The sequence below is a fragment of the Hemibagrus wyckioides genome, linkage group LG14, assembly GCF_019097595.1.
Source record: "Hemibagrus wyckioides isolate EC202008001 linkage group LG14, SWU_Hwy_1.0, whole genome shotgun sequence".
Classification (NCBI taxonomy): Eukaryota; Metazoa; Chordata; class Actinopteri; order Siluriformes; family Bagridae; genus Hemibagrus; species Hemibagrus wyckioides.
Genome location: NC_080723.1, coordinates 8856710 through 8875993, shown reverse-complemented (window position 1 = coordinate 8875993; position 19284 = coordinate 8856710). Strand labels below are relative to the sequence as shown.

The window sequence follows — 19284 nt, the reverse complement described above, 5'->3', positions numbered from 1 at the left end:
ATAAATGTGAATCAAATTATTACTAAACTTGGTGTATTTGTTCAGCTATTAGAAGTACTCCGATGGCTCTATTTGCTTTATTGCAAAGTGTATCTTTAGTAATATGCAGGAATAAGACATGTAGTTTGAGTTACTGTCAAACAACCGAGACACGCACACACACTCATCACTTGAACAGATGTCACAGAGCATGTGCTCTCTGAATGGATTACAAATAACAGGAAGTGTATAGTAACTCAAATCACTCTTTACATCAGTGGTGAACAGAAAAGCATCTCAGAACACGCCATACATCAATCCTTGAGGTGGATTCAGATCACCACATCAGGGTCCATTCCAGTCATCCAAGAACAAGGATCTGAGGCCCAAAACTGGACAGCAGAAGATTTGTCCACAACCAAATGATTAAACAAGACTCAAACAGCTAGGGTGTGAATCTTTGACATTCTCACTGCCTCTGGAATCACCATCATAAAGACAACTCCAACACACACCAATCTGCAAGGAGTTCCTCCTCCACACAGGCATGCCTCAATACACACTTTTTGATTCAAAAACCACGGTCACATTACAGAACTAGAGTTCTCATCCATTCTGAGCATGTTCCTTGCCTCGAAGCATGCATGTTACTTTCGGGATAAAACACTGAATCATGAAACATGTTACTGAAGGATATTTTTATTAGACAAAGAATGTATACTCACAATTTACAGGACATTAAAGAGTCTACATTTTAAAATAATCCTTGTAAAGTGCTGTAAAAATGTATATATATATAAATCAAAAGAATCAAACATTCACACCCGGACACAGGACAACAAATAGAAAGGAAAGGAAAGGAAAGGGGGGAAAAAAAGTCAGGTTTGGCTTGTGCTGTAAATAATTAATAATTTAAAAAAGAAAAAACAGTAATTCTGACATTAATTTTGATCAGTATGAGCTTCATGAAATCAGCAGTACACATGGTCATTTCTATGCGCTTCTGGAGGTAGGTCCTAATTTACAAAAAAAAAAAAAAAAGCCTAAGCAACTGGCTGACCAAGAGCCTTCTGTGTTTAGATTATATTCCATCATGCTAAAAAAAATTCCAGTTAGCACAGAATTACTACTTCTAAGAGGGACCTCAGACAGGTAATGAACTATTAAATCGTTAATTAATATTGCTCTTAATACATATGAATACATAGATGTGTTCCTGAATATCATAACGAAAAATGATCCATGATATTCCATGATATTCCCATAAACAGTATAAATCTATAACATGCGTCATTTCATCTAGAATGCTAATGTGTTACTCAGTTTCAATTAATGCCTTGATTACTGCGATTCAGGGTTAGAGTAAAAGTTACGCTGCTAAGAACACGCGACTTTCTCTGCTGTTAAACAATGAGGTTAAGTGATATTTAGTGTTTATGCTTAAAATAGACCAGAGCCTTTATCTCTTGACCCTTTTTTTCTGCATATGACCCTTATGGCATGAATAAAAATAAACACAATAAATTAGAAAACATGTAAAACATTTTAAACACACACATCTGTGAAAAGAAATATTGCTGTTAAAAAACTGTTATAGCATGAGGCTGATGCCTTGGGCCTGTACCGTAAAGTGCTCCACCAAGGGAAAAAAAAAAAAGTCAAACCCACCACCTCCACCACCACCACCAAAGAGAGGGGGGAAAAAAAAAAAACAAACAACACTCCAAGTTAGCAGCCAGCATGTTCACCTCTTCTTCTTACTGCTCATCTCAAAGTAGGGCTCCTCTGTTTTTTTAGAGGCCACAGTTCGGTTTGTTGGTTTCTTTTGGGCTGCACTGGGTGTTGGTTTAACCGTTCTGACCTGAGCAGAGTTCGTTTTCAGAGGCCTATTGCTACTGTTGCTGTTGGTTTGGGCTTTTTTGTCTGTAGTGTGTGTGGATTTTGTGCTGGGTGTCTGAGCAGTCTGTGGAGCTCTGGTCCCTGTAGCAGATGTTCCTCCTGGGTTTTTGGTCCTGGAGGGGTGAGAAACTTTAGATACTTGGGAAGATGGAGTTGAGATTTGAACTCTGGGTTTGTTATTAACTGGGGAGGGTCTGACCTCTCGCTGTGTTTTTGCCACTGGAGGTTTGGGCTCTTGTGAAACCTTTGCTACCGAGGGCTTGGTCACTTTAGGAGTCCTTGCTAAGCCTGCTGGTCGAGGAGAAATGGGGCGGCCCTTTTTTGTGTCCATTTGCAGACGTGCGGCTGCGGGGGAGGAGGGGCGTCTCGGGGCGAGACGAGTGTGATGAGGCGCTCGAGGTGGCCGGCCATCTCGCTGAGAAGAAGCGCTTCTGACCGGGGTGGAAGACGGCTTGGCTTGTTTGCAGGTGGGCTCTGGGCACACGGGACTACGTGGCTGAGAGGGAGCGCCACGTGGGCGCTGCTTCCGGTCGGAGAGGACAACAGGCGATTTCTGGGAAACTGGTGGTGAAGGTTTGAGTAAAGGAACCTTTTTTGTAGTGTTAGAGGAGAGCGCAGTTGTCTTAGGCGAGACACTGGGCATTTGAAGTTTCTTTTTCGGAGCTGCTGCTTTCCTTAAAAGGGAGGGGGTGCAGACTGGAGACTGGGCCACGCCTCGTGGTGTAACTGAGCCAGAGGCGGGTGTGCTAGGTTTGCTGGGTGGCACAGAAGTTGAGGAGGAAGAGGTTGAGGAGGATGAGAGAAGGTTGACGGCAGCGAGAGGGTCCATGGTGGGCGGCTGGGTGGTCTGTGTGCTGAGGACCGAGTCTGGGACGGACAGGCCTTTCTGAAATGCCAGAATCTTCTGCTCAAGAGTGGTGAACTGGAGCACGCGATCAGGGTCATTCTTCATCAGGAAACCCTTTAGTGTGTCCCATCCCCCACCCACACGCACCATCACATGCTTCCCATGCAGCATCTGGAAAAGCGTGTGTGTGTGAAAGAGAGACAGAGAAAGAGAATATTACAAAACAAAATAATTATAAAGTTTAAGCAGCTTAACTTGTATATCATCTAAACATGACCTTCAGTAAGCCAATTATTCCAAAATAATAGGAATTATTTACAAAAAAAAAAAAAAATCCTAACTTTTCAAAAAAGCTAAACAGCCAACATCTCTACAGTGAAGCAAAATGGTGGCAGCATCATGATCTATGGATGGTTTTTTAGCAGCAGGGACCAAAAGGCGTGTCAGGATTGTCAATGTACATCCTCTAAAGAACACCTCAGAAAACTTCAGATTTGGGCAAAAGTTCATCTTAATAAAATTACTAATCTGAAACACAGGAAACAACCAGGATAACCCATAAACAAGCCTTGGATGTTCTACATTGCCTGTAGGTATGACCGAGTATGTGATTGTATGTGTGTGCATGGTGCATTCCCTCTTGGGCCCAGTGTTCCTGAAATAATCTCTGGATCCTGTGCTTCGCTGACCAGGACAAAGCATGTACCAAAGATGAAACTAGCAGTGGTTGTGAGACTGGGATTTGAAGTTTACTGACTAACCCATGAACAGTCAAAGAGTGACTACGGCTGTGAACAAGATCTCCAACAAACTCTTACATAAACAGATACCAGAATTATTAATACTTATAAGATTAACATAAGGTCTTAATGGTGAGTTCAAGCACACTAGCTTTAATGTTAACCATATAAACATGCTTAAGGCAATACAATTCAAACATTTATACAATACTGTCACTCCCCATTTAGTCTTTTCCATGACTCATTTATGCAATTTCAGCCATTAGGTTCTGCTCTTATACTGACACATAATCAATCCCCTGAGCAAGTCTCACCCGAATGAAGAGGATCTTTTCGCCCAGCCTGTAACGTCCCTCTGCCAGATACTCGATAGAAAACCTCTGTGAGCAATTACAGGGTGGGTCATCTGAGTCAGAGTCCTGTGGAAAGAAAGTGTCAAAAGTCAGGATACATAGTGAGAAGGTTTACACACCCAAAAACACAAGAAATATATATATATATTTTTTTTCCCCTCTCTCTTTTCAAGCCTTACAGCCTTGTAATCCAAATCAAATCACAGTCAAGTGATCATGATTCAGGGTGATTTCTGAAACTCTTAGTGTTGTTTGGGTCGCATTAAGAAGTTAAACATCTGCTCCATCCCCATAGTGACTACTCACAGCATGATGGAGGCCTCCATGTTGGCAGCATACGGTAAAGGTTTTGATGGGAGGAGCAGGATCCCCTGCCATCAGCAGAGATTCTTCCAACTCAATCTCCTTCTCCAGCTTCACCAATACGGGGGGTTCAACTCCGTACCTAACAAGCAGCAAGAAAAACTTAAGAAACTTGTAAAAAGGTTAGCATTCGACTAAAGTCTGTTGGCTGCTCACAACATGAACAGAAAAAAAAAATTAGCTTAAATACAAGTTTTATTTACAGCGCCCTCCACAATTATTGGCACTCCTGGTTAAGATGTGTTCTTAGGCTTTTAATAAATTCTTTTTTTTTTTAAACAATATAGAACCACAATGCAAAAGAAAAAAGAGAAAAATTTATACTTTAATTGAAATACAATTATTCAGTGGAAAAAATATCCCACATTAAGAAATGCCCCCTTTTTGCCAACAAGATAGCACTTAATCTCCTCCTGTAACATTTCATAAGATTGAAGAATACAGAGAGAGGGATCTCTGCTGACCATTCCTCTTTGCACAATCTTTCTAGATCATCCAGAGTTCTGGGTCCTCTCTTATGCATTCTCCTCTTCAGCTCTCCCAACACACATTTTCAAATGGGTTGAGGTCTGGGGACTAAGATGGCTATGGGAGGAGCTAGATTTTGTGTCTGCTAAACCATTTTTGTGTAGATATTGCCACGGTTTGGGTCATTATCCTGCTGAAAGACCCAGTGATGACCCATCTTCAGCTTTCTGAGAGAGGCCATCAGGTTTTGATTTAAAATGTCCTGGTATTTCAAAGAGTTCATGATGCCATGCACTCTAACAAGGTTCCCAGGGCCTTTGGAAGAGAAACAGGCCCACAGCATCAAAGATCCTCCACTATACTTCACAGTGGGCATGAGGTGCTTTTCCACATACTCATCTTTTGTTTAACGCCAGACCCACTTAGAGTGTTTGTTGCCAAAAAGCTCTCTCTTATTCTCATCTGATAAAAGCATACGGTCCCAGTACCGCTTAGCAAACTCCAGACGTTTATGTTTGTGATTGTAGGTGAGAAAAGGCTTTTCCCTTTCATGCTTCCCAAACAGCTTATTGGCATGTAGATAGTGTCTGATGGTTATGGAGACTATGTGACCCCAAGATGCCACTCTTTGATGCAATTCTCTAACAGTGAGCTTTGGAGATTTTTTTTTTTTACTTCTCTTACCATACTCCTCACTGTGCCTGGTGGCAAGATACACATCGGTCCTCATCCAGCCTTGTTTGTCATTGTTCCAGTTGTTTTAAACTTCTTAATGATTCCTTTAACTGTAGATATGGGCAAGTGGCTATTTTCTTGTAGCCATTGCTTGACTTATGAAGGTCGATACACATCTGCCTTACTTGAATGGGGTGTTCTCTTGTCTTTCCCATGAGAAGAGTGGACAAGAGAAATAGGCCTCTGTGTCATGTCATATTTATACCCCAGGGAAACAGGAAGTCATGAATTATTAATGAAAAGTTTCTGGATACATGTATTAGCTTGAAATCAATCATCATGCAGACATATTTGTCTGACGCTGAACTTAAAAAACTGAAAGTTAAACGTGATGAGAGTTTACATTTTTACAAGCCTTAAAATGATTTACTCACTTGGAGATAATGCGTCCAAGCTCCAACAAACACAGGCACACTTGCCGAGGGTTCTTGTGTAGAACTAAAAGGAAAAAAAAAAAAACAAATACAGATTTCCGTAAATGTTCCAGTTACTCACCAACATGACCATATTGAGCACATGGAATAATAGGTCAAATTCTGTATTTATAATTAAGAACTGATTAGCTAGAGGTCTTCATCTCAAAAAACTGAAAAGTTGTTGGTCAGATCTGTTAGTAAACCATGTCCAGAAGTCTCACATTTATCTACTTTATATTGATAGATAAATTATACATTTTCTAAATCATTCCTTCAAATAGTATCATGTTTTCTTATTCTTTTAGTGTTGTGTGTAAACGTTTGTGCAAACCAAACTGAACCATATTGTTGATAAATGCCAATCACCAAGCAGAAGCACAGCTGATTTGCATTTTGTGACACCCACACAACTCCATATAAGGTAACGCTCACAGAGCTGAAATGACAACGGTAAAATAGACTTTCAGAGGCAGTAGTGGCGATAGTTCAGTACAGTAGTAGTGGACACGGTCACACACAAAGCACCTTTACAGAAATCTATAAATAAATTCAGGATACAAATAATAAATTCATACGTTATTAAATGTATCTCTAAAGAACAAGGCAAAAGCGACTGTGGCAAGGGGGCAATATCAGGAAGAAACCTTGAGAGGAACCAGTCTCAAAAAGAGAACACCAGAGAGCGTAAATATAAATAATCTCCGGGGAAATTCATTCTAACGAAGTTTATTTTGCTAAAGATAGTTTGCTTCAAGGTTGCATCTTCAGGCTGTCCATGTGTAAGAGTAGCTCTGTTTAGACAGAGCTCTATGCCTTTGCACCAGTTTTCTCTTGATCTTACCACTTGCAGAAAAAGAATCCCCCCACCACCACATTAAAAATCAGACATTGGAACCACATGGAGCACATGAAAATGTGGCTCTCATAAGCTCCTAAACATTTGAATCGTTGTTGATCAGAAGATCAGGGTTCAAGCCCCAGCACTGGCAAGCTGCCGCCGTTGGGCCCCTGAGCAAAGGCTTTATCCCTGTATCATGGCTGACCCTGTGCTCTGACCCCCAACTTCCATAGTTGGGATATGTGAAGAAAGAATTTTACTGTGCTGTAATTTATATGTGACAAATAAAGGCTTCTATTCTATTCGCAGTCAATAGGTTTCTCTCTCTCTCTCTCTTTTTTTTTTTTTTTTTTTGCATCCTTACCCAAGCCTTCTGACTCGAACAAATACGTCTCATCTACTCCGATTTGACGGCACCAGGACAGGAAGTTCGCCGTGTTGTCCCGGGCGAAAAATGATCCTGGAGAAGCAGTTTTCTTAAATGCCACTTTCTTCATAGGAAACCTCTGGTAAAATAATAATAATTAAAAAGAAAAAAGAAAGTAGGCAAATTAGACAACTTGGTAAACAAATAATGGCGACGTTCACGTGGCACTCTGCGCTCACTGACCCGACTCTTGTCCAGGAGACAGTCCTTGGGAATTTTGCTCTGCAGGATTTCAGCAAGTCGACACAGCTTGACACCGTTATTCAACTCCTCCATGAAGTGCTCTGCCTTGATCTCTTCACCTAACAGAGATACAAATCATATTAGACATTTAGGTATGACTTTACAGCATTTTTGCTTTTAACCCCCAGTCATTTACCAATTTCCACCAACACTTCCTCCAAAGGTTCATCTAAGATATGTAAGCCGAACCACTGCTTGTGTTACTCACAACAAAAGGGACACTCAATACACTCCACAAAATTAGTGAAACATCAGCGTCACGTATTACACGTAATACACAATATTAAGTAGCTACAATACCCAGATATGTTTATCACTCATTATATAAATACTATAAATTCAGAGCTGCAAACTGTTAGGAACTCTGCTAAGAGCTTCTTTTTCTCTGTAGTAAAATGAGGGAGACGTCAGTGGACATGTAAATGTAGAATGATCCGGGGAGGTGGTATAAATTTTCTGATATTAATAGACACATCCTGGAAGTCTTTCCCATAATCTCACACCTTCGTACTTTCTGTCCAAATAACTGGAGAATATTTTGAGTTCATGAAGGTGAAATAAAGTCTACAAGTGTATGATCGACATGACAAACTTGATACAAGTAAATATTTAACATCAGATTATAATATTTATGAAGGGCGCTCAGTGTCATGTTTAATACTTTACAATAATTGGTGATATTATGCTTGCTTAATATTTGGCTGCTTCAGACGTCAGTTTTGCCTTCAGCAAATAAAAGGCACATCATGAAGCAGGACATCGAAAACCAACTCCTTGTTGGTGAAAAGTAAAGAGCGCTTGCTTTAGCAGCATGTTCTGTGTGTGTAGCTTTAAATAAAAGCAAAAAAATAAACCTCCTATATTGTCACTCAACTAACAAATACTGAATGCTGAACTGAGTTTTACTACTAAACTTATTTCACACACATCTACAAACTGAGCTGAACAACAAATAGCTGTGTGATTCATCATCACACCATAAACAGAACACACTTCCTGCAAGACTTCCAGCATCACGTCATTTTGTCTACTGCAGTGGAACGGCTTCTTTGTTGGAGGAACTTAAAAAAAAAAAAAAAAAGGTACGGAGTCGTATCTGACAGGCATGTTAAGGTGATTATGCTGAACGGGAACTCCCTCCATTATGTTCAGTCTTCTCCATACAGCTCTTAAGGACAGATCGGCTTGCCTATTGTTCAGCTCGTTTCCCACACCGTATCCCTCCGTGATAAGTTCTGCTCGAAGACGTCGTCTTTCTGTGTGTCTGTATCTACACACCGCATCTTGTACTCTATACTCAGTTATTCACCTGAAGGCTGTTGAACCTGTGACTAGACCACTGTCCTGAATGCTTTCAGACTTACCGAGGAGGTCTGTGAGCCAGATGGCAAGGTCTTCCTGCATGGGGAAAAGTGTAGCTTCGTGTCGAACAGCAAGCCACTGGTCATACTGGAAAACGTCTGTGAGGCCAGGGCCGTGACGTGAAGTGAGAGGTGAGCGTGGGGTCTGCACCGGGGACTCGAACTTCTCTCCAAACCAAGCCTGTGTTTAAAAAGAAAAAAAAGAAAATAAGATATTTTATAATAAGATATTTGATTATTTTGTTCTTTTAACACCATGTCAGCACACAGCACCACAAAATCTATATACAGTCCTTCACTTTAATATTTAAAAAGAATTCTGGGAATTTTTCTGCTGTTTTGTCTGGTGTTGTTAAGAGCAGGATAGTTCATTAGTATATTAACTCAACATTACAGAGGATCTTCAGTGTCCGATACAGCATCTTATGTGTATCATTTGATTATGTTTTATTTTTATTTTTGGAAACATACAAGATTATTGGTTTGAGATCTACATTTCCAGACTGATATGGTTTCTGTAAAGAGTTGACTTCAGCTCGGATGGTGGCAATTATGGGGTGTTCGGTCTATAAAGATTCCAGTGCTTGGAGGGGATATTTGGAAAAAGAAATGTTTTTGTGTTCTCTCTGTCCGCTCTAGAGCACGGTAAAAGCATGGGCCTTGGTTGTGAAAATTGAGCTTTGCAGAGGAATACAAAATCGCTAGAAGATTTTGAGTCTGTGAATGTGTAACAATAACATAATTATAATAATAATAATAATAATAATAATAATAATAATAAAAGGAGAGAGAGAGTAACAAAGAGAGGAAAACATGAGACAAAGAGGAAGAGAGACAGAAAGAGAGCGAAGCCATGGTCTAAGCTATCTTTTTTTTTTTTTTTTTTTTTAAGTCTGCACCCTTCCTTGCTAGTGAAGCAAATGTTTTGAATTTGCCAAAAATAAAACCCATCAGCTGCTTGAGTCACTGCAAACCATGATGATTCATAAGTGAGTAAAAAAAAAGAAAAGAAAAAAAAAAGGCTTTTGTAAGAAGAGTCTAATCGGGGATTCCCAGTAAGGTCAAGCTGGAAACTTGTGCTGGAGCTGAGCAGCGTGGGACCGCTCTTCCTCCCTGAGCTGTCAACACTGGTTTGATGCCAGGAAGAAGAATACAGAGAGAGAGAGAGAGAGAGAGAGAGAGAGAGAGAGAGAGAGAAAATACACCACTACCCCCCCCCTCTCTCTGTCTCCCTCTCTCTCTCTCTGCACACCATCAGCAGGTTATGTAAGTGAACCCAGCACATCAGAGGGCAGAAAATCTGATGAGAAGCTGAAGTGCAGGATGATGTCATCAAAGCTGTTGATCCGTTGTTGATGACAGAAAATTTTGAGTGCAAAAATCTTCTAAATGCAAACCTCAGTGTTAACATATCTATAGTAATGGCCTCAAAACCTTCATTTTGTGCTACCAGAGTCTTACAGACAGATACAGCAGATGACCACATGACCAGGAGTGCAACAGATCAGCGATGTGACAGATCAGCGAGCCTGATTAAGTCATTCAGCATTTTTATTAATAAACCCAGATACGCACTGTTTCTCCCCCCATGATTACATCACACTGATGACTCCGAGTCACAACACGTGGGCTGAGCTTCGCTCACTTACTCCAATACAAACTCCATCACACTATTCAAACAAACTCTCAACTGTGAAACTGGAGCTGCTTTCAGACATCCCCGGTGCACCAGCGGCCCTCGAAGCAGGTGTGTTGTACCTGCACAACAAATCCGTGGTTGTCTTACGGGCAGGAGTATCATAAAACAATTGGGGCATTTGGAAAGTTTCGCTGGAAACCTGAAGCTGTAATTTGCTCTCGTTTGTTTGTAAAGAGTGAAACTATTCAGATTCCTTTCAAAGGGAGTCGGTTTAGTTCGTTAGTTCTATGAAACCCAAGAACCAGAATCTGGAATAGTTTTACATTAATTTGTCCAAGAGTACTGAGCTTCACCCTGCTTTACGCTAGTGTTAGCGATTACGTGTGCTCACAAAACACAGTACCACGTGTAACTATACACTAAACCAAATACTTCAATACAGACTGAATGAATCGTCCTAATTACTCAAGTGCACTGCATTCATTACATTTTTAAGTGGCCAATATGAATGTTTCATCTGTGCACATGCCGTTTCTCACACATATAAAACTATTTCATCGTCTTCAACAGAACAATGTCACAGGAACAATGGCTTCCACGGATTTATGGAGTTACACAACCACAGACTTATTCCTGTCCGGGTCTCTGTGTTAATCTAAAACAGTGCGGATTGTGTTGTGTACTTTGCTCTTGTTTTGGAAGTGACAGCTTCAGCACTGGGATGCCAGTCAGGATCTGTTATTATATTATTTTCTGTGAGGACCTGGGAAAGGACCTGAGAATGTGCACTGGATTCAAAGTGAAATAAAATGAACAGTTATAGATGTTTACTGAACACATGCGATTCATCATAAACCTCCTGATTACTGGGTCATTAAACTAATAGTCATAATGCTGGTTCTGTTCATTCCTGTGTTTTTCCCCCCACTTTGCTTGTTTTTAGTCCTTATATCATAAAACATTAGATGTACTAGGTGTACACCTCAAGAATGTATTGTGTGATTTGTGCAAATAAAGTTTGAGAAAGTCAGCTCTTACCTGCAGGCTAGCTTGCACGGCCATTGCTGCGATGAAGACCGCTTCACTGCTCCGGTCTGAAACACAGCACAAGAGTCGTGTGTGTGGGGGAAATAGATGTGGAGAGGGAGAGAGAGAGAGAGCGAGAGAGAGCAAGAGAGAGGAGATCAGAGTTCAGTGCACCCACCCGACCCCTCTCATGTGTACAGAATCTGTTCACACACACTGTCGCTCTTCAGTATTCACACAAACAATCCAGTATCCAACATTACTTCACTAACCACAAAACATCCATTAAATATTTGCTACTTAGGTAACTAGTCTTATCGGTGTCTGAATCGGTTCTTCTGTGGAGCTAAACTCTGATTCTTCGTGTGTGAGAATAAATCATGCGACGAGCCTCGAAGGAAGAAGAGTAACAATTCGAGCTACATCTTCCCTGTGGATCAGGACAGTTCAGTCAACATCAGCACAGCTGAGGAAACAAAGCAGGACATGTGTGCGCATAACACACACACACACACACACACACACACACACACACACACACACACACACACCAGAACTGGTGAACTGTTATTTATCTACTGCTACAATCACAACATGAGTCTAACTAATGAAGAGGAAATTCACACCCCTTTCAACCCTGATGCAAGTTATCCCTCATTTCCCTTATTTTTTTTTAAAAAAAAATTATAAATCCTGAGGTCAGAGCAGAGCACAGGCTCACCTGAGTGGCACAAACAAAAGCCTCTGTTCCACAGTCAGTGAGACAAGTGAAGACGAGTTAAAGACCCGACGGCTCATTTAACGATCCGGAGATAATATCAGTTCTGTATTCCACACAGATGATAACTAAACTGTCACTGTGCAATACAGCCACAGAGCAGAGGGGAGGAGTGATGTGTGTGTGTGTGTGTGTGTGGGGGGGGGGGGGGGGAGTCATGAAGGAGGGGTAACAGCCTGGGGACTGGATAATGAAGTGCCTCCGCTCAGACGCAGAACTAAACCACAGATGCTGGCCGAGTGTTTACTAAAAATCCTATTGTTACACCCCTCTCTGTAACACACTCACATACACACTCTCTAGTACACACACACACTTTATCTCTCTAACACACTCACACATTCTCTCTCTCTCTCTCTCTCTCTCTCTCTCTCTAACACACTCACACATTCTCTCTCTAACACACTCACACACTTGCTCACTCTTTCTCTAACACACTCACACACTCTGTCACACACATACTCAAACACACACACAGACATGCACGGAAGGTGCTTTTTCACATCAATAGACTAAAGTTAATAATGTAACTTGGACTAGGGAAAGCCAAAGTAAAGCCTCCTCAGCTCAGACGCTCTGCACAAACCGGAGCGAGATCCCTCATGTTGCTAATAAACAGATGAACATAAAGACATCCATGGATTTTGCCCAGCTTTATATCTCCTCAAACCACAGAGGTAGAAACTGACCTGTCCACTACTGAGGTAAGAGGCAGCATTAGGCCTCCTAACAGAGCATCCTGGGCTGACTGAGGTTCTCTTAATGGAAAGATTAAATTAAGTTTAAGACAGACAGACAGACAGAAAGACAGAAAGACAGAAAGACAGAAAGAAAGAAAGAAAGAAAGAAAGAAAGAAAGAAAGAAAGAAAGACAGAAAGACAGAAAGACAGAAAGAAAGAAAGAAAGAAAGAAAGAAAGAAAGAAAGAAAGAAAGAAAGAAAGAAAGAAAGAAAGAAACTTTTCAAGCTACAGGGTTGGCGTTGAGCTTGAAGCCCACTAAATGTCAAACAGCCATGGAACAGAGGGAAAGAAAGAGGAAAATAGTGAAAAACACAAGCGATGTTTTATGTGGCAGCTGAGAGGGGGCCTTACAACACAAAGGCCAGGCCCTGACCCGATGCTTTGGGCAGGGCACTGCCACATTCTCAAGAGGACTCGCACACATTCCTCTCCCTCAGCAGCGTGCCATGACTTGTGCACAGAGTAATGCCAAGCTCCAGCCTAGAGCCAGAGCTCACGACAAGCGGAAAGTTTCTGTCAGTAACGGACGCAGCATCTGGCAGAAAGCACAGCTGTGTTACAGCATCCTTTTATTAACTCTGGAGTAAAATTTCCTGTTAAGGAAAATAAATCCGATTTGTGTACCTTAAATATGTAAAAAAAATTAAATACATACATACATACATACATACATACATACATACATACATACATAAAAACAAATGCAACTATTCATTCCTCGACATATACTGAACAAATGCACCCAAGCACACGACTGTGCTAACATCACGAGTGTTAATATCATAATCCTACAATAATGAAGGGCTAAACACGTTACTGTCCGGATTCGGGATTTTAATTAAATGCTCAGACACCAGGGTAAGAGAGTGAGCATAGGATGACATCCGGGTCATCCTCATAATCGCCTAAGAGGATCAGTGCTGCAGACGAGGGCCACCAGCGCATTCACGTCACCCAGCAAGGATGTGGTACATGTGCACGCACCGGTGGCTCAAACACAGGTCCAAAACATCAACCCCCACCCTACATCTCTTCAATTACCCACAGAGGGGACACCTCCTCCTTCCTCATTGTAGTCCTTTGTTGATAGATGTGCCTCTGTTTGTATGTGTGTTTGTGCATGTGTGTGTGTTTAATTGACCTGTCTGTTACTTTCATTAGAATCCCCGAACGCACACACGCACATCCGTAATTAGTGTGTATGAGATCAATGTTGAATAGTGTCCTCCAGGAGCCCACCTCCACCCCATGTCCTCTAGGAAAAAACCCTCTCTTTACAGTCCAATTAAACGGGGACTCAGCTGCCGTCCAGAGAACCTCGAGCTCAGTAATGATAATCCATACAGAACAGCTGAGGCGCCTTGGCCTCGCACACAGACCATCAGACGATCTAAACAGATGTTTTAGGTAGAAACCTTTGCTCCATTGTTTAAAACTAGTACTATGAACTAAAGACATGCACATGGATACTCAGGATTAATAAGCAGCTTTAAATTGTGGTGCAAATTCTCAAATCTGAATGGTCAGCTTTGGGAAAATTGGAGAATTTACATTATTTGTATCTAACAGCATGGCAGTGTTTCCGGCTGTAATGTATGTCTCATTAAAATACATTTATATTTCATATTTATGGAAGGAGTCTTGAGTGCAGGTGCTTTGTAACAGTTTTCTTAACAGAAATTCCTGGTTTCTATGTAAAAATGACTACCATTTATAAAAACAACTATGTTTTTATATAGTTGTTATATAGTGATAGAGAAAGAGAGAGAGAGAGATGCTGCTAAGAAAATAACTGTTCATCATTGCTATAGCATAAGACTCGCATGTCCCATTAACATTAAATCTTCACTGTAAACCGTTTACAAATTAAAGAATTCAATATATCAATCATTGGCATAATGCTGTGCTGAAAGTAGAATAACACTTTCCAACTTTCCAGACCACATGGTTATATTAAAATAATCCACTACAGATGAATTAAGTCTAGGCCTAATGCTTAGATCACACCATGACAACACTGTGCTACAGCTCAAGGTTGTAATGTGTGGAAGTCGAACAACAGCAGATCTGATCTGCAGCACAAGTGGGGTTTTCTACACCAACCAGCAAGGCAGCGCGACAAACAGAGAAACAAGGACGAGGTCAAATAGTTCAGATTCACCGGGATCATTGGGGTTTGGACGTTCTTACTCCAGTCTCACAGGAAAATCCCACAGAGACGGCAAGAGACGAGACGAGAACAGAAAACGAAGGCCGGCTATCAAGGACTTGGTGGCAAAAAGCAAACAGAAACCGTCACCTTGGCAACGTTTTGTTTATCCTCTGTCACAAAACGAATAAGTAAAATGATCTACTCAATAAACCAGAAGTAGCTCTTTATCTATTGTTGGCACCCCTCTGCACCAGATATCAGCTGGTGCATCATTAATAAACAAAGCGTAATCCAAGCTTGATAATCACCACGCAGACAGCGACGCATATGGCAGGGACATCATCAAGCCTTCCCTTCATTCACAATGGGGTTTCTCCTCAGTTAAGACACCTCCCCTGTGCCCCATCACATTTCACTTGACAGATTGTTCTCTCATTAGAAAAACAAATCAAGCATAATACTTGTACATTATTTATTATAGCAAATCACAACGATTGAGAAATGTAAGTGTCTCTAAAAGAGTCTTCAAAACGCTTTGTATAGCTTAAATAAATCAGTCCTACGATGTCACTGTAAAGGGAAACACCTGCTCTTCGGTCCTCCTCTGGGAAAGGAAGCAGGAACCCGAAGAACCTCGACCTTTTACTACAAAAACAATGAGATTCTAGGTTTAGGCCACTTTTGCTGGCATGGCAGTGATGGCTGTGGAGAAGATGGACTAAAGACATGCTATAGGTTACTAAGACCATCTGAAATACTGTTTTCCTGGAAATGCAACAATATGAAAATTTTACATCCTGGAAGTAAGGACAATGTTTATCACTGTATAATCACATGCAACACAATTAATACCTAATTAAATCCAATTTATGACATGACATCAGGCCAAGCTTGTTTGTTTGTATACACACACAGACACACACACACAGACACACACACAGACACACACACAGACACACACACAGACACACACACAGACACACACACAGACACACACACACAGACACACACACACACAGACACACACACAGACACACACACAGACAGAGGACTGGGTAAGATGATGAAGGATTGAATTAAGACAAGCTTGGGGGTGCACGTGTAATAAAATTAGGTAATACGTGTCAAGATGTAAATCAGGCTATAGTAGGATGGTAGGTGACCCCAGAAACGTTTGTTCTTAACAGGCTGCAAAACTTCCTAACAAAAACAAACAAACAAACAAACAAACAAACAAGGATTTTAGTGTTAAGAAACTTGAGTAAGCAGAATAACAGCAGTGTTATTGCAATTACTCTTCAGTTAAAGAGCAGGAATTGCTTTCGACAGGATCATGACTCAGCCTGAAATGGAAAAAAAATAAACACACACACACACACACACACACACACACACCACAACCAAGACACACACACACACACACCACAACCAAGACACACACCAACTTACCAGCGCTATAAGATCAGGAATTTCAAAATATGTGTGAAATCCGAGCCACACAGTTCCTGTAGTCCACAGAATCTCGGGCGTGGATATATATACATATATATATACAGCGACACATATACACCTCTCTCTCTCTCTCTCACACACACACAGCCACACAGCCACACACACTCTTCAGCTCGGCATCTTCAGGAAAACGTTTGTAATCCGCGTGTCTGGAATGTTCAATTGAGTAGGAAATGCTGTTCGAAACATCCAATCACAGCGCAGATTGCGGGAAAGGGGGCGGGGAAACGATGCATGTGGACGGGAGCGCGCGCTAGACGCGCTAGAGTGCCATGACAACACCTACAGTTAAAGTTCTAGACTAAAGACTAAACAACGTAACAATGGTGAAGTAATAAATCTCCAAATACATTAAAAGGTCAAAGGTTTGTGCACCAATGACCATCGCACCCACATGTGGTTCTTCCCCCAAATCGTTACAACAATTAGAAGCACACAATTGTCTTTTTTTATTCGTAGCATTCAATTCAATTTTCCCTCACTAAAGCTAAGAGGCTCAAACACCATTGGAATAAACTGGAACACAGACTGAACCCCAGACCCCCTCATTCTTACATCAGTGTCCGATCTCACTAATGCTCTTAGCTGAATGAAACTAATCCTCAAAATTTGGAATGGAATGTTCATTGACCATCATATGGGTATGATGGTCAAGGGTCCACAGACTTTTGGCCATATCCTGTAGCTGCTATAAACTATGTAAATATAGGGCTGTTTATCTAGCCTATAGTTTAAAGGTGTGCAAATAACATGGGAAATGCAGATTATTTCCGATTATTAATGTGCAGAAAATAATAGTTTAAGCCATGGCTTCAGGACAAAAGTATTACATGGATTAGGAAACATGCTTGGAAAACTGCCTTTCAGCCCTGTTCGTTATCTTATAGATGCTCCCCATAGCATTTTAAGTCCACCCTCAACTAGCATGCTAATACTACAGCTTAGAGCTCATAAGAGAATATTACAAAGAAAGAAGGGACAGCAACTGAGTGTGTGAACATCCTCATAAATCATTATTAGCGGAATTATCTGTGTTTATAGTTTGATATTGTGCACTTGAAAGTGATGTCTTGACAGTTATATACTAGTTATACTGGAGCAGCTTCTGCTGTGTTCAACTCAAGGTCACAGCTTTTAATTCCCAAACTCTGACCACAAAAAGCCAAAGAATACACCCTCTCAAACTCCAACTCATTTATAACCTAATCTATTCATGATGAAACAACATTAAAGTCAAACTGCATTGAAACAAGTTCTCTCCGTGATTATCAGCATCATCCACATCGGCCTCGTGACCTGAGGTAAAAGTCATTGACTATGTTTAAACAGGAGCCTCATTGTTGTCTCTTCGCTCGACTGATCTCTGTTCATGCTAACATCAGACCACCACACAAATTAGATTAGCCTAGCCTTAAGTCCACCAGATCTATTTAAGCCTACTTGTTAGCCAGCTGTCTTACCAGCAGGTGACCATGAATTTAGAGATGAGAAAACACACTGTGCTGGAGCAAATCCCCACCATCACTTCCACTAGACTGACATAAAAATAGATGTTTATTCATGTACCACTGACTGATTTGATAATCTATGTGCACTACAGAGCTGTTGTTATAAACTGAACTCAGATAGAGCCTTTGTATGTAAAGTTTAAAAAGTTATACAGAGTTTAAGTCTGTAACATGAACACAGTATGCTACCAGAGCTATGGACTAATTTACAAACATACAAGATATTTTTTAGATGATGGTAGGCTCATTAACCTTGGTTGGCAGCCAGCCACAGAGAAGGACAACTCTGAGTCTAACCCAGGGCAGATGAAGCTTGTTAGCCATGTCAAGCCATCCATCCATCTTGGAGAAGTGCACTCCAACATAACACCTACAAGTTTGGCACGTCACTGTCTCCTCCCCAGCTTGTTAGGCCATGGCAGATGAACCCTCAGGGCCAGTATTTAATACTGGGGTCACTAGTGCACACACTGCACTCCACCTAAAACACCATTGTACATGTTGGAAGAACACACCCATGTCTACACACCACAAACTCCTGCAGCTATGGGAAAGGGGTGAAACAGCAGGTGGATGATGACACTGGAAGCCACAGTTCCTGATCCTGTATGCAGGCTTAATGATCTATAGTCACACTATCTGGTGTCACCCAGATGACGATGGCTTACCTTTTGAGTCTTGGTTCCTTTCATGGTTTTCCCTTATCACTGTCCCCACTGGCTCACTCATTAAGGATAATTGAAAATCTGTATCAATATCCAGATTTCTGTACAGATGTTTGTGATAATGGTCACTGGTGTTGAATTAAATTGAATATAAGAAATATGGAAAACACTCCTATACAACTCACCACTCACACCCACACCACACTGTATAAAATTTCTGGGTTCAACACAGAGGAGTTGGCCATTGCTTGTTAGAACATTAGTCATGTAACTAAACTTAATTTAGTGTTTCTACATAAAAGAAAAAAAGATTACTCATATTTGCCTTTCTGTATTTGAAAGGCCACATAACAGTTCAGAGAGCAACGGAAGGAAAAATTCAAGCACCATCAACACCCTTTTGTGGGAATTGTATTCTACATTCAAATAAAGGTAGTAACTCAGATGTATTTGCATCTACAACAGATAAGAAATGGCATATCATTTTTGTCTGAGATAATGAGATGAAAACCAGGCAATTAACAAAAAAATATAATATAAAATAAAAAAATACTCAAAAATGAAATAATCAAAAATATAAATGATATACAGTA

The 19284-nt window shown here is 40.9% G+C and overlaps 1 protein-coding gene across 2 annotated transcripts; it reads right to left on the bottom strand.

Moving 5' to 3' along the window:
* Positions 1–662: 662 nt before the first annotated feature.
* Positions 663–16656, bottom strand: gas2l3 (growth arrest-specific 2 like 3). Of its 2 annotated transcripts, none has more exons than XM_058408594.1 (9): positions 16456–16656; positions 11347–11402; positions 8673–8850; positions 7249–7367; positions 7003–7144; positions 5759–5822; positions 4125–4263; positions 3780–3884; positions 663–2896 (listed from the first exon to the last, which is right to left on the bottom strand). In XM_058408594.1, exons 2-9 carry the CDS (start codon positions 11368–11370, stop codon positions 1724–1726), a joined length of 1944 nt encoding a protein of 647 aa, XP_058264577.1. In that variant the 5' UTR covers positions 11371–11402; positions 16456–16656; the 3' UTR covers positions 663–1723. The 2 variants fall into 2 exon arrangements, with proteins under 2 accessions (XP_058264577.1, XP_058264578.1); XM_058408595.1 differs by lacking the exon at positions 16456–16656 and adding an exon at positions 12056–12216.
* Between the last annotated feature and the right edge of the window lie 2628 nt (positions 16657–19284).